The 18,897-nt window shown below is 35.8% G+C and overlaps 1 protein-coding gene across 1 annotated transcript in view; it reads right to left on the bottom strand.

Annotated features, from left to right (window-relative positions):
• Window positions 1–11,239, bottom strand: part of TYR (tyrosinase) — a gene marked incomplete at its 3' end in the record, with an annotated part of 89,366 nt that extends 78,127 nt beyond the window's left edge. Inside the window, exons 1-2 of the mRNA XM_081063726.1 lie at window positions 10,406–11,239; window positions 2,185–2,401 (exon numbers count right to left, since the gene is read on the bottom strand). Of these exons, the coding sequence (XP_080919852.1) occupies window positions 2,185–2,401; window positions 10,406–11,224 (1,036 nt within the window). The 5' untranslated portion in view covers window positions 11,225–11,239. The remainder of the gene's footprint in view (window positions 1–2,184; window positions 2,402–10,405) is intronic.
• Between the last annotated feature and the right edge of the window lie 7,658 nt (window positions 11,240–18,897).

The following is an 18,897-nucleotide window of genomic DNA, read 5'->3' as shown; positions in this document are numbered from 1 at the left end:
ATGTTTACAGAAAAGAGTAACAAAAAATGTGACCCTGGTCGGGAAAAGTCCTTGTTAGAGATCGGATCATTGTTTTTTAACATTTTTCCTCAGTACATTGACTTCATATAACAATCATACTTGAGCTAAATGGTGGGTTAGGTGCAACTTGAAGTACCTCAGATATTATTTATATATTCAGTTATCTATACTTATTGAACAACTATTATGTGCCAGATAATGTGCTACAATATACCTTTTCTCTCCTCCTCAAGAAACCATACTAGAACTGTGTGAATGCGAATAATTATTGGGGGGAAACAAGCAAGAAAATAATTCACAAACAACTGATTAGTGGTAGCAAGTTATTTGCAACAAACCTGATGTTGTCTACTCATCTCTGTGCATTAGAAACTCATTTGAAAGCCACTGGCTGCGTTGACACAATCCAAGTCACCTTTCTTTATTGATTTGAGAGCCAAAGAAGTGAGGCTCCATCTTATTTCTGTGACCTGCCCATGTTCCTTAATAACAAAATCCATGCTTTCTCACTGCTGAAAAAAAATCTGCTTGAGATGCCTGTAAAGTCCTCCCTCCAGTTCCTTTTAGTATAGAGCCCCACTTTGCAGTGTTATGAAGTCAGCATTTGGTATCCTGTTAAGCCCTGCACAGTCTACAGGGACACCCAATCCTCCCAGATGGTGACTGTCAGTTTGTATGTATGCCTTTGCCTTAGCTTGTAGTATTTGAGACTCCTGATCACCATGCATTGCCTTCTTACATGCTATGATTGAAAGACCAGCTTGATATTGTCCACCTTCAAGAAACACTCAGCCTACTCTGAGTCATCAGAGTACAATAGAAAGGATTCTTGGATTTGGGCACTTGACAAATTGAGGAACAGATGTAGCTTTGCCACTTACCGGATGAGCAATGGTAGCCAAATTACTTAATGGCTCTGATCCTGTTTCCTCTCTTTAAACTGGAAATAAGGATGCCATCTTCCTCAGAGGAGGATTGTAAGAATTAAGTGAGATAGTGCTACACAAAATGTTTGGTACCATGCCTTGCATATAGTGATTACTTGGAAAATGTTAATCATTCCTATTGTTTTAGGAAGATAAAGATCATTTTTTATTTTAGCAGCTCACACTGGGATTCCTCCTTAGGATGATATTCTCCTTGTTTAAGTTGCTTCTGAGGGAGAGTAAGGTCTTGAGGTTATGGATTGGAAGGATACAGGGAAATGAAACAGACAGTGAAACTACTGTGCACAGTTGAGCAACAGAAGTTAAAGGAGAAAACAATGACAAGAAAAAAAAGGAAAAAGAAATAAGGAAAGAGAGAAAGGTTTTTCCACATGGTAGGATGTCAATGAGTTTTTAGGAGGTGGAATGTTAAATTTTGAGTCGCCTGCCTTGCCACAAGTTAGTACCCTTTGGCTTTTCAAACATCCAGTTAAAACTGTGCCTTGAGTCAATGTTCTTGTTTTTGTTTGTTTTGTTTATAGGTTTGTTTCCATAATTCAAATGGGAGTGAAGTGGATGGGTTTCATGAGTGGTACAGCATTGAGCAGAGAAGAATGAACAGATGCTGAAGGGAAGATGCAAGCAAGATTTGCAGCCAAAATAAGTAGGTAGGACCCAAAGGAAACTGTGAAAAGGAATCCCTGATGATGTGCAGAATCTTAAGAAATAATGGGATGGGAGCTTAACCTCACATGTGGGTTTTTTCCTTATTATAGTTAAGAGAATAGACTTGTCTTGAAGAGCCCAGTGTCCAGAATATCTTAAACTAGATAAACTTAGAAAAGTATGCTAGGTTTACAGTCCTATATTTACACGCATAATTCCAAAATGCAAAAAGATCTGAAAATGTATTATTTTGTTTGGTACTAATACTCTTTTCTTTGGAAAAAAAAAACACACCTGACTTTATTCGTCATTAGGCTGCCTTTTATCTCTATTTATTGCCATAGTAGGTATATTTATACATTTTGCTAAAGAGTTTTTAACATGTTTCATTATGATATGCTGCCCAGACTCTGTTAGGATTGTTGGCCATCTATGTATGCATGCCACATGTCCTTGCCCAACTCAGAAAATTCGGAATTCTCAAACACTTCTGGGTTAGGGTTTTGCATAAGAGATTATAAACGTAAATTTGGAAAAGAGGAAATTTTAAATGCGTGAAAAGTTGGATTACCTTCCAGTGTATTTCTAAAGCTGAAGTTGGCCGTTTTATCCATGGAACCCGATTCATACTGGGTCAAACTCAGGCAAAATTCCACATCAGCTGAGGAGGGGAGCCGCTGGGTCCTGGCTTTGTCGTGGTTTCCAGGATTGCGCAGCAACGGTCCCTCGGGAGTTCCATTGCATAAAGCCTGACGGCTGTTGTACTCCTCCAGTTGGCTACAGATGATCTGCATAAAACACCTTTATGTTAAAAAAACTTGTCACCAGCTCTAAGTCAAAAAGAGAAGATAGGGAGGTTGAGGTTCCTGATTATCACATTTGGATTGCTAATCATCAGGGGATTAATAATTTAAAGTAGATTGTTAAAGGAAGCAGTTTTCTGAGGGTTGCTGAAGAAACCATGAAAGTTACAATCTAGAAGACAGTTGCAGTCTTGCATCTGCCACTTAAGAAAACACGAATTCCCTAGGCCTCATCTATCATATGGGATAAAACTACTTCATATGATTTTTGTTAAATATTTTTTATGAGATAATTAACTTGACAAACATTTGTTAAATCTCTGTTGTGCGACGTCACTGGTTACATGCCCCTGAAGCTAGCCCAGAGTTTAAGTCTGCACCTTCTTATTTTATCTCTTTTTATATCTTCTCTTTTGGCTATAACAACTAGTTTCATGGCTTAAATGGCAACCACATGATAAAAACTATGTTATTCCTATCTCTAGCCCAAAACTATTCTTCTGAACTCTAAACCTCTATATGCATCTCTGGTTTCACTTTTCAGTGTTATTTTATGCATCTCAAATGTAACATTAAAAATCCAAAATCTGTTCCTCTCCTTTATTTCCTATCATAACAACAACCCTGTAACTCAAACCAGAAACCCATAAATCATCATGGTTAAGCCAGAAACTGGTGAATTATTGTTTGTATTTTACTCTCCTTTGTCTTTCACATTGAAACATCAGCCAATATTGTCAATTCTTCCTCCAGAGACTACCTTGAATCTGACAACCATTCTCCATTTGTTTACAAATTATGTGATCCTACTGCTAAATTCAGACTGGCTCCTCTTCTCTGGGCGTTGTGGGTACTTCTCTGTTCCATGCCTTTGTTTATGCTTAAGAATGCCCACTCCTTGCCATGTATCTGATATTCTACCTAATTTTCAAGGCCAACAAAATATTTTAGAAAAAATGCACCCTATAGACTCTGATTTAAAAAGTAATTCAAATGGTCTGACTCTAAATATGAAGAAGTTTTAGGGACTATCACCAACTTATTTTACTTACAGTTTCCTTTATATGTGGGGGAAACAGTAAACTATGATAAAAATATTTGATTAAATAAGTCAAAAGCAGCTCTTTCAATAAGTAGAAAATAAAAATTCTAAGTTCTTAATAATATAATTTAATTGGTAGATTTATTTTTTTCTCGGGTATATAAATCTTCATCTGAAAATCATTGATGCCTTAGATTCAATGAGAGCAGGTAACTAGATAGCGAGATAACAATTCTAAACCAAAACATAAGTGCAATAGAAAGCAGCCTGCCATCACTGACTGCTCACGATAGGCACATACTTTCATAGGAGACCTTCGTGCACTGAGTAGGTAACATCTTCTTTGTCAAACTTAAACTTTGTTCACTATAATCTACCTTGATAAACAATCAGTATCACCTCCCTTAAAAATATATAGTCTCCATGAGGATAACTTTCCTTTTTTATTATTATTGTTGATTCTCAGGTTCTAGAATAGAGGCTCGATAGATATTTGATGGATGGATGACAAATCAATGGATAAACTAATGAATCTTCGACTACAAATGTGTTGAACACCTTTTGTTCCTAGTCCTGTTATTGGTACCAACCTCTACCCTAGAAAGTATTTCCAGATAATTATCATTTTTATTAAATATATATTGTGGCCCTGTTTTATCTAAGACCATGAGGAAGGCATCGCTGTGTTCATATTTTAAAATTTGCACCTTGATGGTTTATATGATTTTTATCCCTATTTTAAATGATGGGGAAACTGAGTCTGAGTATGGAAGAGTTCAAAAGGCTAGTAGAATCTCAAACCCTTAGCATGATTCATAATTTTAGAGACAACAGTTAAGGCACATAGAACAATATTTTACGAGTGAAAAGACTTCCAAGTCAGCTGTTTGCACAACAGTTAAAAATAAGCAAGACAATCCTATCAGTCTCTTGCTCCAGTGAGTTTGCAATCTATAGGAATGTAAAAGCATATTAAATCACCATCAAATAGAACTGAATGAGCCACTCATCCCAGGTATGGCTGCTATTGTGTTAAACAAGATACACTTAGAGAAGCTTTTAGTTTTTGGTCACTAAGATATCATTTATGAGTTGAAGCATTGTATGGTGGAAAAAAATCAGGCTCTAAATTCAGGTAGATGTGGGCTTCAATTCTGGCAAAACTACATACTAGCAGTGTCAAAGAGCACATTACTTAGACTTGCTAAGTCTCAATTTCCTCAACTGTCATATGAAATAATGTTAAATATAATATGAAATAATACGTAAATATGCTATTTTATATAACATGTTATTAATATATCGATGATATAATAAATAATAATATGAAATAACACAGTTTCTGGCTCAACAAATGTCAGTTTCTAGTTTTCTTCATACTTCAATACATTTCTCAATCCTTTTATGCATAATTGAGAGCTAGAACAGTTAGGTGACTATTCTAAGATCATAGGATATTTACAGCTAGAGCTAGAAAATTAATACACAGTCCTCCTGATTCCAATGCTATATTCACTACATTTATTACTGCCTGTAAATGGCATAGGAATGACTGAGTAAAGCTAACCTAACTTTTGCATTGAATGTAATATATTGGATTCCTTTAGAGGGTTGATTAACTAGACATCACAACAGGCACATAGACAAAACAATTTTCATACCTGTTTGAATATAAAACATCTCAGAGTGTTTTCAAAAGATCCTACTGCCTAAAAGACTCCTACAGCAGAATTAGTTAAATTAGAGAGGTTTGAATGGAACTATAAATGCCACGTGACTAAGTGTTCAGATGCCTGGATGTATTAGTACCAAGGAGGAAATCTACCTTGGTTCCAGAAATAATTTGAAAAACTTAACCCCTAATCCTTGTCTCTATATTTGATGCAGAAACAGAAACAAGGTAGGAGAAATTGTTACCACTAATGTTTCGACCATGTAGATCATTCAGAAAGACATGATTCCCGATATTGACTCTATTAGCTACTTGACCTTGGGGAAATTATTTAAGCTCTCTGAGAATGAAGGCTTTTCATTTGTAACTGGAGATTATAAAAACATTCTATGAAGAATCAAATAATCCAACATATGTAAAGCAGTTCGGTTATAGTGCCAGATACACAGTGTTCAGTAATCACGGCTCTTATAATTATTATTTAACACAAGATGATTGGGTAGGCCACCAAATTGTTTTTAAAGCATCCTCTGTAATAGTGATTGAATATTCATTATTATGACTAACATTGATATATCATATAAAGATATATTATGATAATGATTTCCACACATGGAACTCAAAGAATGTGTCAGCTACTAGTCATTTTACATTAACAAATTTCATTGAATCATTTCCCAGTAATGCTCTATGATATATTCTTCTAATTTTAGAGAAAAGGGGTCTCAGAATAAATAAGTATCTCGTCCAGGATCTTGCAGCTAAGCAAGTTACAAAAGTCCACTGAAACTCATGCGGCATGAGTCAAGAGGTTAAACCCTTTCCACTACATTATTCTGCTTTGCATTCCATTTAGTATCTCTATTAACACAGAAAATAAGCACATATGATAATTGTGCCCTATTTTTTTGTTTTTGTTTTTGAGAAAAACCAAAGGTCAAAGATTCTAAATAACTTGTCCAATATCATCTAATAAGTGGCAGAGGTCTTCTGACGAGGAATTTGTTCTTTCTCTATTTCAAAACAGGTGGTTTAAAATATATGATAAGAGAAAAAAAAATCAAGTGTCCCAAGTCAAATGAAAAAAACAAAGAAGATAGAAATACAAAACAGATGTGTTAATGGAGAGGGTGAACCTGGATAGTACTCTCTTAAAATAAAAAAAAAGCAACAAACTACCAGTTATTAAAAGCTGTCAGGAGCAAAAATTACATTATGGCAATTGAGGTTTTATCTGAGAAAAAAAAAAAAGTAAACCATATGACATTCCACAGAATCTTTTTCATAAAGAAAAAAGAGCTGTTGCCATAGTTACCTAAAACCCATGACTCGCTGCTGAAATGTGACTTTTTTTCTTCCCACTGTTTTCCTTCCACGTGATGTGATTTTCACCTGATGAGTGAATTCCCTGACCACATTACACTCATGTCTATCACCTAGGAAATGTTTTTTCTCTTTATTTTGATCCATCATGACACAGCTACTCTTGATCTGCCTTTTATGTTCATGGCTGGCTTATCTGCTGCTTGCGTAACATTGGATCTAATTGTATTGAGCATCGGTATTTGTACTTTAATGTCATGAAGCACCACCCCCATTTCCAAAAATAATGGGCTATTTTAATTTATGACAGACATGCTTTTACTTGAAAAGCTTTTAACACTAAACAAATAAATGACATACAAAAAAGATGTGAATTTTGAATATAAGCTTTCTAAGAAAACTAACATTAATTACCTGATATATATTTATGTGTATAATTTTATGCAATAGAAAACCCTAAATATTATTAATCACACTTACAACTCAGATATAACTTGTTTGATCTTCTTTATTGTGTAGTCTTTTTTTTTTTGCATGCACACACATATGTACATGTAGAAGCCCAGAGAGAATTATACAAAATGTTTTATTCTAGACTTTGAATAAGTGGCTGCTTACATTGGCCTTATTGTGTCCTTGGCCTTAGAGATCTAATACTATAAAGAAGTGTGGTTAAGGTTCTAGAAATCCAGCCACACAGAATTTAATTTCTAATGACTATTAGCATCAGATCTAACATTTCTTTAATTTTTAATTTTTTGAATGCAACATACATTTATAAAGCCCAGTCTATGTATATGACATGATCTTGGGCTCATTGGATATAAAAATAAATAAGAAATTGTCTCTACCATGGTACAACTGGCAGTCTGGTAGCCAAAGATAGGTTTGAAACAATTACATGTACTGAAGAGTTACAGGTGTTATAATATAGATCTGTATAAAGTGTAATGATAGCACGAAAGAACGAGGCCAATTCTACCTGAATAAGGGATGTGGGTCAGTAAAAGTCGAGTGGAGTTTTTTCATTATGACATGAATAAGAAGGACCTATATCAATATATCTACGCTAGTTGTCTGTGCAATTGAATTTGGAGGGAGTGAAAGTGATTTCAAGTCAAAATTTACTTCCATAAACTAGTGGCTTATTTGATCCCTTCTGAGCCTAAATGGCTCCTTATAAACAGGGAACAGCATATTTATCCAATGAATACTTGAAATAGCACTGGAGTTAGAGGCACTGGGTCTGAGTCCTCAACTGTGTGACCTTGGACAACTCATCCTACATTTTTAGGCCTTTCTCTCTTCTTTTATAAAAGGTGGGCACTATTAGATACTACTGAGGGTTTCTTAGGCTCAGAGTTCATAGATGCTATGAATCTCAAAAACCTCTATTTTTGTGTCAAGTGAAAAATATCTGAAATCGAGGGGAAAAATGGAAACTTTGTAGCAAAGGGGCCATTAGTCTAGCTAATTTGGACGGTATAAATGAACTCACTGAGTATGGAAGCTCTGTGATCTCATCTCACACAAAATAGTCTAGTCCTTGATTTGAGTGTTTGATTCAGGCAAAAGCATTTAAACCAGTGGTGTGCTTATTACAGAACCTGAGTTTGTAAAGTGAAGGAGATACCGAAACAATTTCATATTAATTGAATCAGCAATTCTTAGTGCTGGCTGCACATTAGAATCACATGAGAAGATTTTAAAAATGTAGATGCCCGGACTTCACTGTGGACAACCTGGAAGTGATTTTTCAGCAGAAGTAGTATGGATGGAACTCATGCAATTGTTTTTTGTTTTGCTTCTGAATGCTCCTTACATGATTTAGGTGCTGAGAACTACTGAATTAAATCAATGAAATAACTGATCTTAATTTTTAAACAACTGTAACCAGAGAGGTTGTGTGAAAGAATGGAAACAAGCCAACTAGAGTTGGGTAACTGTCACTTCACAGAGTGATACCACTCACAGTAGGTGGACAAAAATGTTCATTTGTTTCACCTTCCTTATTTAAGTCGTCAATTGCTTGTTTTTCTTCAATGGTCTTTGTCCACTCTATTTCCTAATTGTATTTTTAACACCAGTTATTGCAGAACAGTTTAATCATAGAACAATAGTGAAACCTAATGTTTTAACAGTTTCAGTCCAGTGTTTACGTGCTAGACCCAAAAAGTTTTATTTAGAAATAGAACGAGCCATAATCATAAAGGAAAAAAAAAGGAAACAATTGCCACTCAATCAATAATAAATGATTAGAAAACAATTACAAACATAATTCTGGGTCTCACTAAGTAGCATACATCTCATATAATTAAATATGAATTAATATCTGTCTAATAAGCTTTAGTGTGGATGTTATCACTTGCTTGGTAATTTAGATAATCCTCCAACCTTTTTGGGTCAAGTGCAGTTGTACAGTTAAGGAAAGCATTATAACTGACTGAACATCCCACATCCATGCTTAACAATATTTTAAGCAGTAACAGAGGATGTGAGAGCAAGATGAGAGTTTTGTACTTTATAGATTAAGTCAGGAGGTCTAAAGTTTTATTGAAATAGATTTTTTTCCAAGCACATTTTTTTCCAGCCTTTCCTGCACGAATGCACTCATTATTCTTGGTAAATAGCTGACATTAGTGACACAAGATATTATACAGTGACTATTTTTCAGTGGGCTTCAAGAGGCTCCATTTGGAAGGTGTGTGAACTTAGTTGTGTGGGGGATGGGAAACCAGCCACATTTCAAAATTGCAGAGTGCAAGGCACAAATGCGATTCTTCTCATCTTATTTAAATCTTGGGTTTAGTTCCCTAATGCACTGCTAGTCAAAAGTGCTGTATTAGAAATGATGGGAATATGAGCAGAAAAGCATTCCTTCTGCCTTATGGTTTAAAATGATAAATAATTAAAAGCATATTTCTTTAGTTACCTTTTGCCTCTAAGTGAAGAATTCGGAATAGGAGAAATAGAAATTAAATTTCAAAGTAACAATGCCTTATATTTTTCCTCTGAAGTTTGCACATTTTAGGGAAAATTCCAATGTGACCCAATGAACAATGTGAGGCAGAATGGGACAATCCTTTGGTTAAAGACATCATAGCAGTCACAACCTTAGAACTAGTATAGGGTGGTCACAAAGCCAAGCTATCTGAGAACAAATCTTATGTCTGTTACTTTTATCTCTGATCTTGTATAAGTTACCTAATACCTGTAGCTCAGTTTTTAAATCTTTAAGAAGGGAAAAAGTTAGTAAGAGTATTAAATGAGTTAATGCACAAAAACATTTGCAGCAGGGCTTCACACATGCTACATGCTCAATGAATATTAGCTATTTTCATTAGTTACCTATTTGGGTCTCAGAGTCCTCATATATTTTTTAAAAAGAAGGTTTAATCTAAAATAATATTCCCCAAATTTGCCTGATCATAGGAATCACCATAGCCATTTAATATACAATGCCTTCCCAGGACCCTTCCCTGAAGATTCTAATCCATGGGTCTGGGATAAGGCCATGGATTTGTATATTTAATATGTGCTCTGTATGAATTTCATGGTGAAGAAAATTTCAGAAACACCGACCTAGATCATTTATTTATTGAATTATCTAAATATTAACTAATCTATTTATCCAATGAATACTTAATATGCCCTTACCATTTGCCAGTCACTACCTTAGGTGCTGGGGGATACAGTGATGAACTAAGTACTCTATTAGAAGTTAGGAACCTAGTAGAAGATATTAATACAAATAACCACACAGATGTCTCTGTAACTATGATTGTGAAGTGTGCTCTAAAAGAAAAATACAAGGTATGTTCAGAACTCTTAATAGGCAATCTTTTCTCCTCTTGCCAAGAGAGATCAGGAGGGAGGTTTATGAAGACTTGCCTGAAGAAGTGATTGCTCAGTTTCCTTTATGCTCTGATATTGTATGTCCAGTACACCTTACCTGCCAGGAGGAGAAGAAGGATGCTGGGCTGAGTAGATTAGGGTTTGCTGCGTTGTGCCCTCCCATGTACTCATCAGTGCAAATTTCACAGTTTTCAGCATCTCTCCAATCCCAGTATGGAATGGTAAAGTTCTCATCCCTTGTCAGTGTCTGGATTTCTTGTTCCCATAGCAACAAGAAGAGTCTGTGCCAAGGCAGAAACCCTGGTGCTTCATGAGCAAAATCAATGTCTCTCCAGATTTCAGATCCCCCAAGCAGCGTGTCCCTTGACACGTAATAATGCATCCAGACAAAGAGGTCATAAATGTTGATGTCATTAAACATAGGTGATGACCCATTATTCATTTGGCCATAGGTGCCTGTGGGGATGACATAGTCTGGGCTGGTAGTACGCTTTGCTAAATTGAGGTAGGCAAGAAATTTGTTCTTCTCTGGCACACTCAAATCAAAGATGTTTCTTCTCACCAAGAGACGCTTCTCTGTGCACTTGGGTCCCCAGAAACCAAACTTGCAGTTTCCACAGTTGAATCCCATGAAGTTGCCAAAGCACTGGCATGTCCTGTTATAAAAGACGGAGGGCCAAGATTCCCGGTCATCCACCCCTGTGAAGGGGAATTGAGGCCCAAGTGGTGCATTGGACAGAACAATGTCCTGACAGGAACCCCTGCCTGAAAGCTGGCCGCAGGGACTCCCGTCACCCCCCCATGGTGGGCAGCATTCCTTCTCCATCAAGTTCTTAGAGGACACACAGGCTCGAGGGAAATGGCCAGTGGAGGTCTGGAAACTCCACAGCAGGCAGTACAACATAGCCAGTAGCATTCTTCCTCCAGTCCTCACAAGATCTGTTTCAGCTGAGTAATTGAGCCACACAGTTCTTTTTCCAGCTACCCCTACAGTGACTCTCACATGTTTTGGCTTAGACCTATATAACACCACGCCCACCTCCGGCATCAGACACTCTCCGTCTTTATTGTAAGCTTTCGTCTTCTGAAAACCACATGACTAACTTGTCTTCAGAGTTGGCATGTATCCCACCAGTGGGATAGTCCTATGTTAAAGTGAGAAACACTATTCTCCATTAATAGTTTCTTGTGGTTAGGACAATAATAACTAATGTTAATATTAACAATAATAATGGCTGATCTACAGAAACCCTGTTAATTGACTATGAAATTAATGATGATTTGAATTTAAAAATTCGAAGTCATGTCAGGAATAGAGCTTCTCTCATTAACAAAGGTCAGTAAGGGTTAGACATTGTGAGTGTAGGGTAGCTGTTTCTCAGAGACCATAAATGGAGCCACAGCATTTGCAGAAGTCAGCTTTGGAAAAAGAGACCCTTTTCAGAGCCTATAGATTATTTATCTATATATTTATGTATCTGATTATATTGCAGCTTATTTATTTTGTACAAAGTATCAGAAGAAAAAAAATCTTGCTGTTTCTTCTCCCTGATTATCTTGGTGCATTTGGCTGTTTGCTAACTCTCTAACCACACTCATTTTCTGATTATTCCTAAGGATAAGTCACCTTGATAGATGAGTAGTCTGCTTTATTGTCAGGACTTTTATTAGTTAATATTCCAAAGGAATCTCTCTCTGTTTATCTATCTATCATCTATCTGTCTGTCTGTCTATCTATCTATCTATCTATCTATCTATCTATCTATCTATCTATCTTTTTTTCCAATGCTGTAGCCATCTTCTGTCACCCATAAGTTCTGGAAATCAGGAATTTATTTGAAATTTTGTTTGCAATATGGTCTTGCAAAGGAATTCTCATTTTAGTGAATTAATAAGGATTCATATATTTATTCAACAAATATTTATTGATGATGTAAATCCTTTCAGGAATTCTTTGTTTTGTGTATAATGAGCTAGATAAATTAAAATGCATAGATAAAAAATATAATTTTAACACTTATGCTGATTTTCCAATGAGTAGTATAGATAATAACTATATCAGACTTTCAATGGAGGGGACATCTGTGAACTGAAGATCCTGCAGAGTTGCATAATTTTGGATAACAGTATTGAAATGTTATTAAGGGAGTGCCGCTTGAATAAACCTTAAGGGGTGTGCATAAATCAGAAAGGCAAATGAGAATTGAGACACTACTTCAGGTAGGGGAAACTGCAGAGATGGGAGCTGTTTCAGGTGCAAAGTTACAGTACTGGTTCAAATAGTCTCCCCATGCTATAGGGAATAAAACCGGGGATTAAAAACTTAAGTGGTTTGAACTAAGGTGAGTTGAAGTCAGAGGAATGAGAGTTGTCAAATCAAAGTTGTGCCTCTGAGACTTCTTTCCTTATCCTGCTCCATACTCAAAGCGGGGTGGTCCCAAGAACACAAAGAACAAGAGAGAAAAGTGAAAGCTCTGAGGAAAGCAGCCGCTCTGGGCTCTAAGCTGCACAGTTCTAGGGAAGGGCATCACTTTGCTGGTGACGCTGGAATATCAGCCTGTCTGTTCTCTTCCCTTTCTGCTGGAGTTTGTCTCATGGAAAAACATCGAGGCTCCTCCATACAATTCTAAGCAGTGTGTGGGTGAAGAGGAAGAGAAGTTTCCATGGAAATGCTGCCTCTGGCTGGGATGGGAAGTCATCACATGATCTCCACAAGGAGGCTTAATCTTTTTTCTTCCTCCTTTCAGAGCCACAAAGAGATTAAAACAGGGCTTCTTGTCCCTGGGGTGTCTTGATTCTGTATTACTTTTAACCATATGGGGCCTTTTGTAGTTCTGTTCCATCTACTTGCAGACAAAATTCAACTTCTCGTGTTCAATTTAATTAAGAATTTTGCTTTACACTTGCCCCACTATCAGGCTTCTCAGTGAATGACTTAGAAAGCCTCCACCACTTCTGTGTCTACTCTCTCAAATCTGTTTTTCCTAGTCTTCAGAGCATGCATAGAGAAATGGCTAAAATGTAGTTTGTCCTCTTAAGTTTCTTCACAAGGTTGATTCCTTTAAATAGACAGACCTCATTATTACTCTCAAATATAGGACGTTATCTCCTCTGGACCATGTCTGACTGTCAATACAAACTTCTTAAATATCAAACCCCATTTAGACTAGTTCAATTTAGACTAGTTCCTACCTAAACTCTAGATGTGTATTCTCTAGGTGTTTATAGTTTACAGAATTTGAAAGTGTCCTTTCCTTTCCTGGAAGATTATTGAATGAGTTAACACTTGAGATAATACAGTACTCTATTAACCAGGGATTAGGGGCTCAGTAAATACACTGTATTTATTAAGCATCGATTATCAGGGGTACCATGTTAAACACAACAGAGAGGTCTCTACCCTCATGAAGCATGTTCAAGTCTAGTAAAATAATATTTTAATTTTAGTGATTTTAAATAATATTTATAACTATGTACATACATTTTAAATAAAATTTTTTTCTCATTAAATGACTTTTTAAGCTGTTATGTCAGAAAAACAGAGCTATTAGGGAAGATGGAAGAGGGACCTATCCAGTCTCATGAGGCATAGTCGAGGAAGGTTTTCTGGGAGAAGTTGCATTTCAAGTGACATCTGAAAGATTGGTAGAAATCTGTTTAGTGAAGAGAACAGTGGGTGTGAGCGCATCCCAGACAAAAGGGATATCGCATGCAAAGGCTCCAAAGTGAAAGGACCATGGCATGTTCAAGGAGCGTTAAGGTGGCTGTCACCCGCAAAACTATGGAAATATATGTATGGCAGCATATATGTGGATGAGATCATAGTCCTTGAAGGGTTTGAAGCAGAGTTTTGATGTAATCACATGCAAACTTAAAAAGAGCAAAAGTAAATGTAGAAATAACTGTTAGAGATTATTGGAATAATCCAGGCAAGAAATTATGTGGCTTGAGTCAGAGTAATAATCCCTGAGACGGGTAGAAGTGTATGGATTTGAGAGACATATAGGTGATAAATTTAAGAGGAGTGAAAGGTGATGAGGAAAGGGATTTGAAATTGATTTCTAGGTTTCTGACTTGTACCATTAACTAAAATAAGAAATAATCAAGAGTAAAATGTTTGTAGGAATTGAATATTTTCAATAGGATTTATTTTAGACATGTTCAATTTGAGAGTTTAAGTGATAGTCTAGCCACAAATAATTGTCCTCTGTTTGTTAGTGTTTGTGCTGCTCATTCACACACTCACTGGTTCTGAGATAGTCAACTTGCTCTTTTCCCTCACTTTGATCATTTGTGCTCATTATTTGATGATAAACATTCCTCTCCAGCTTTGTTTTTTATCCCACCTCTCAATTTTAATAATAGCTACAGTTTATTGAGTATGAGTAACATAATCAGCTCAGTTTGAATAGCTACCATTAAAAAAATTGCTATGGAAATGGTTAAATACATACAAACTAGGGAAGCATAATATAATGAATTAGCATGTATCCATCAAGATTCAGCAACCATCATCCTTCCGGGAGCATTGTTTCTTCTGTCCCATCAAAATAAAAAGAAACAAATTCTTTAGTATTTTAAAACAAACCTCATATTTTCTCGGTAATATCTCAGCATACATAGTTAACAATTAAAGACTTGAAAATGTAACCACACTACCAATACATCATTTCAGACAAAAAGAGTGAACAACAATTTCTTAAAACCATCTGATTTTAAGTCTATGCTTAATTAACTTTAATTATCTTAAAAAAATACTTTTATTTCAAGATCCAAACAAGGTCTATATGTTGCTTTTGATCAGTATATTTCTTAAGTTTTTAAATGTCTCTATTTTCTTTTTAAATGTGATTTATTTATAGAAGAGACCGTATTTTGTCCTGTAGAATCCCCCCACTTTTCAGGGTTGCCTAATTTTATCCTTTTGGTATCATTTAACATGTTTTTTTTATCCTGCATTTTCTGTCATTTTTTAAATTTTCCGTAATAATCTCTTGCATTTTTTACAATTAGGGGATTAGATCTAAAGATGTGATTAGATTCAGGATCAATTTTTTTTATTGTTTTTGTTAAGAATTACTTTCCAGGTCTTGCTGTGTACTACTACTCAAAGACCTCAGAGGAACGTACTGTATGGTGTTTGCACTAGTATTAGCTTTCCAAATTGATCAGTGGTTTGAGGTGAGGTCAAACTGTCTTATCTACTATTATATGGTTTTATGACAAATTTTTTTACCTCATGGTTTTATTATTCACTGATAATTGTTTCCTATATCCATTATGTCATTAAAGAACTCAAGAATAGTGAATTTTGTGTGTAATTCTACATGCATTTATTAATTGTGATTCTTTTGTAAATAATAACTTTTCCTCATCAACTATTTGGTTACTCTGACACACATTCTGTACAAGAAAGGAAGGGTGAATGCTTGAGTCTTGTCCTTTTATCAATTTTTCAGAACAATGATTTGGTGCCTTAACAACCTCTAAACATAACCAATATATTTGCTTTAACTACTAGGAAGACTTCTAGAGTTTTATGTATTTGGTGTGTTTCTTTTGAATGAATAGATCTTTGCCCAGTGGTTAGCTAATTAGTAGACATCAGCCAAGCTAAATTATGATGTTAAGTAATGATTATTATGACTGTGTTTATGTGTATGCATGTGGAAGGGAAAAATATGTAGTCATCAAACCTCCACAATTTAAGTTTAGACTCATTCATGTATTCAGTAAAGATTGAGACTCTACCCTGCCCAAGATCCTATACTAGATAACTGGAAGATGCAATGTTGTATAAAAGTCACAGCCCTCAGTCAACTTCCTTTGGATTTGATGCTTTGAAGTCAGACCCTGATTTTTTAGCCATGGTCTGCCAGTTATTAGTTTTTATGCCCTATGCAAAGAAAAAAGGGGGGAGAGAATAAGTCTACACTTATGATTTGTCCAATAATTTAACTTATCACCTCCTCTGTATACTCAGACTTACCACATATGGCTCCTTGGAGTTTTAAATGATATAATATACATGTTAAACTCTCGTTACAATTTCTGACATATATTAAATACTCAATAAATGTTAATTGTTATTAAAAACCACAAATTGGGTGCTCGTGATATTCATTGCTACAGGGTTTTCATTACTTCTAGGTCTTTTCAGTGCTAAGAGCTAGGAAATAACTATTTTATTAGATATAACGAGATATCATTATTTTAAATTGACCCCTTCTCTACCTGTTATTCTCACTTGCTCTTTTCTTCCAATTAAAACCTTACTCTCTAAGACACTGATCTTCTGCCATTACATCGAGATGTCATGCGTCCTTAGGACTCTGAACTTAGCACATGCTCTTTCCCCTTTATGCTCTTTTCCCTCTTTAACTCACTTGCATAATCAAATCATACTGGAAAGATTCAGCTCAGATGTCATAGCCTCAAGGAAGCCTTTACACTCTACAGGACTCCTCCAAGTATGCATGGTAGACTTACTTCTGTTCTCTCATTGTACCCTGAGTTCATTTTTGTCATTGTTATCATCACAATCCATGGCAATAATCTATTAATTTGTCTGATGCTCTCTTCAGGCAATCAGTCCTTTGAGGACAATAAAGTGATTTCATGCCAATTACCTGGTACAGTGCCTGGCACTTTATGTATATCTCATTAGATGGAATGGATGGATTGATGAATGGATAAATCTGTGTTTTTTCTTTTATTTTCCTTATTTTGTGAAATGCATTTTAAAGTTCTAAAATATTTCAAACATATAGAAAAGATAGATCTACTATACTTATTCAATACACAAAACATGGCAGACTAACGCTGAACTTTTTAGATCACATAATACCATTTTTGGAGACAGGAAATGCAGAGTTGGAGAAGGATGGAAAGAGACTAGCCCTCATTTTGAATGTAGTGTCAGACATTAAGTCAGGATAGCAGAACCCAGCGGTAAACAGTATGTACCAAGGAAAGCAAGAAGGCCCACTGTGAAAAGAGATAGACAGAAGAGAGGGACACATTTTATCAGCACTCTGACAGAGGCTTAGGTCAGTGAAGGGAGGGAACTAGTATTTACCTAGGATTTATTCAATAATCATATCCATGCCACATTTATTAGATGTCTACTTTGGGCTGGGTATTTTACATGTAATTTTAAAAATTTAATCCTCCAAACAAGCCTGCAAGATACATATTAATATCCACCTATACTTAAGGAAACTGATGTCAATTATTAAGGTCAAACTACTACTAAACTGCAGAGACCATATCTGTCTGTATAATCTCACAAATCTCACAAATATTCTATTTTATTGTGTTATCTTCTTATGTTAATGCAGTTTTACTTACCAATTGCACTGTACTGTACTAATCCTACTTCTGTCTAATCTTAACTTCATACGAGGTCAGACAATTAAGTTTGCGAACTCATCCTAGAAAAACTGCTACCTACCTCATTGCTGAATATCACTGTGGTCACCTTCAAAGTACTCCCCTTAGGAAGCTATGCACTGATGCCAGCACCTAGTCCACCCTTCAAAGCAATTTTGGAACTCTTTTTCTGGAATGGCCATCAGAACTGTTGTCATATTACCCTTGATGTCCTGAATGTCATCAAAATGTCTTCCTTTCAATATTTCCTTTATCTTCAGGTAAAGAAAGAAGTCATTGGGGACCAGATCAGGTTAGAAGGGTATTCCAATACAGTTATTTGTTTACTGGTTAAAAATTTCCTCACAGACAGAGCTGGTGCATTGTCGTGATGCAAGAGCCATGAATTATTGGTGAAAAGTTCAGGTCATTTCCAACTAACCCTTTCACGCAGCCTTTTTCAGCACTTCCAAATAGTAAACTTAGTTAAATGTCAGGTTGGTATAAACTCATAATGAACAATCCCTCTGATATATAAAAAAAAAATGTTGGCAACATTATTGCAAAATGTTCACAAATTTAATTGTCAGAACTTGTACTCTTCTTGTGCCATATTCTCATTCTCATAGCTATTGTGAAGGTCATCTTCGGGTATTTGACCATATCCTTGACAAGCTTCTAGAGTATAGATGAGTCTTAGCTATCCCCTGCTCCAGTGTAAAGGGGGTCTTTTGTGATAAATTGCCTCAATCATACACTAAATCTTTCTTCAAACCTGGTCCTCATGGACTGTTGACTGTTAAGCAAATCATACTTACCACGATGCTGATGACTTGTGTTTTCTTGCTTCAGTTGAACTGTCTGTAAATTATCTTGAAGGCAGAGACTATTAATTTTCGATTGTCCATTTCCTGATTGTGCACTATTCTACTACATGCAGAGCTAGGTTGACTATTGCTTGATGCATACCCCACTTGTAATTAAATCTTTATTAGAAATTATCTAAACAGCACTTACAAAGAGTAAAATTGGCATTACAAGAACAGTGGGTATAAATTTTAGATGCATTATAAAGAAAATGGGTTAGTAGGAAGACACAACTGTAGGCTGGCTGCTCATAGACAGCACAGCACAGCCTCTGATTACATGACAACAAACCTAGCTAATGAACCAAATGTAGAAAACTAAATGGCACAGTCATTGCAAATAAAAAAAAAC

This window comes from Rhinolophus hipposideros, assembly GCF_964194185.1.
Source record: "Rhinolophus hipposideros genome assembly, chromosome: 10".
NCBI lineage: Eukaryota > Metazoa > Chordata > Mammalia > Chiroptera > Rhinolophidae > Rhinolophus > Rhinolophus hipposideros.
The sequence above is the reverse complement of the archived record's forward strand: the minus strand, read 5'-3'. Positions and strand labels throughout refer to the sequence as shown.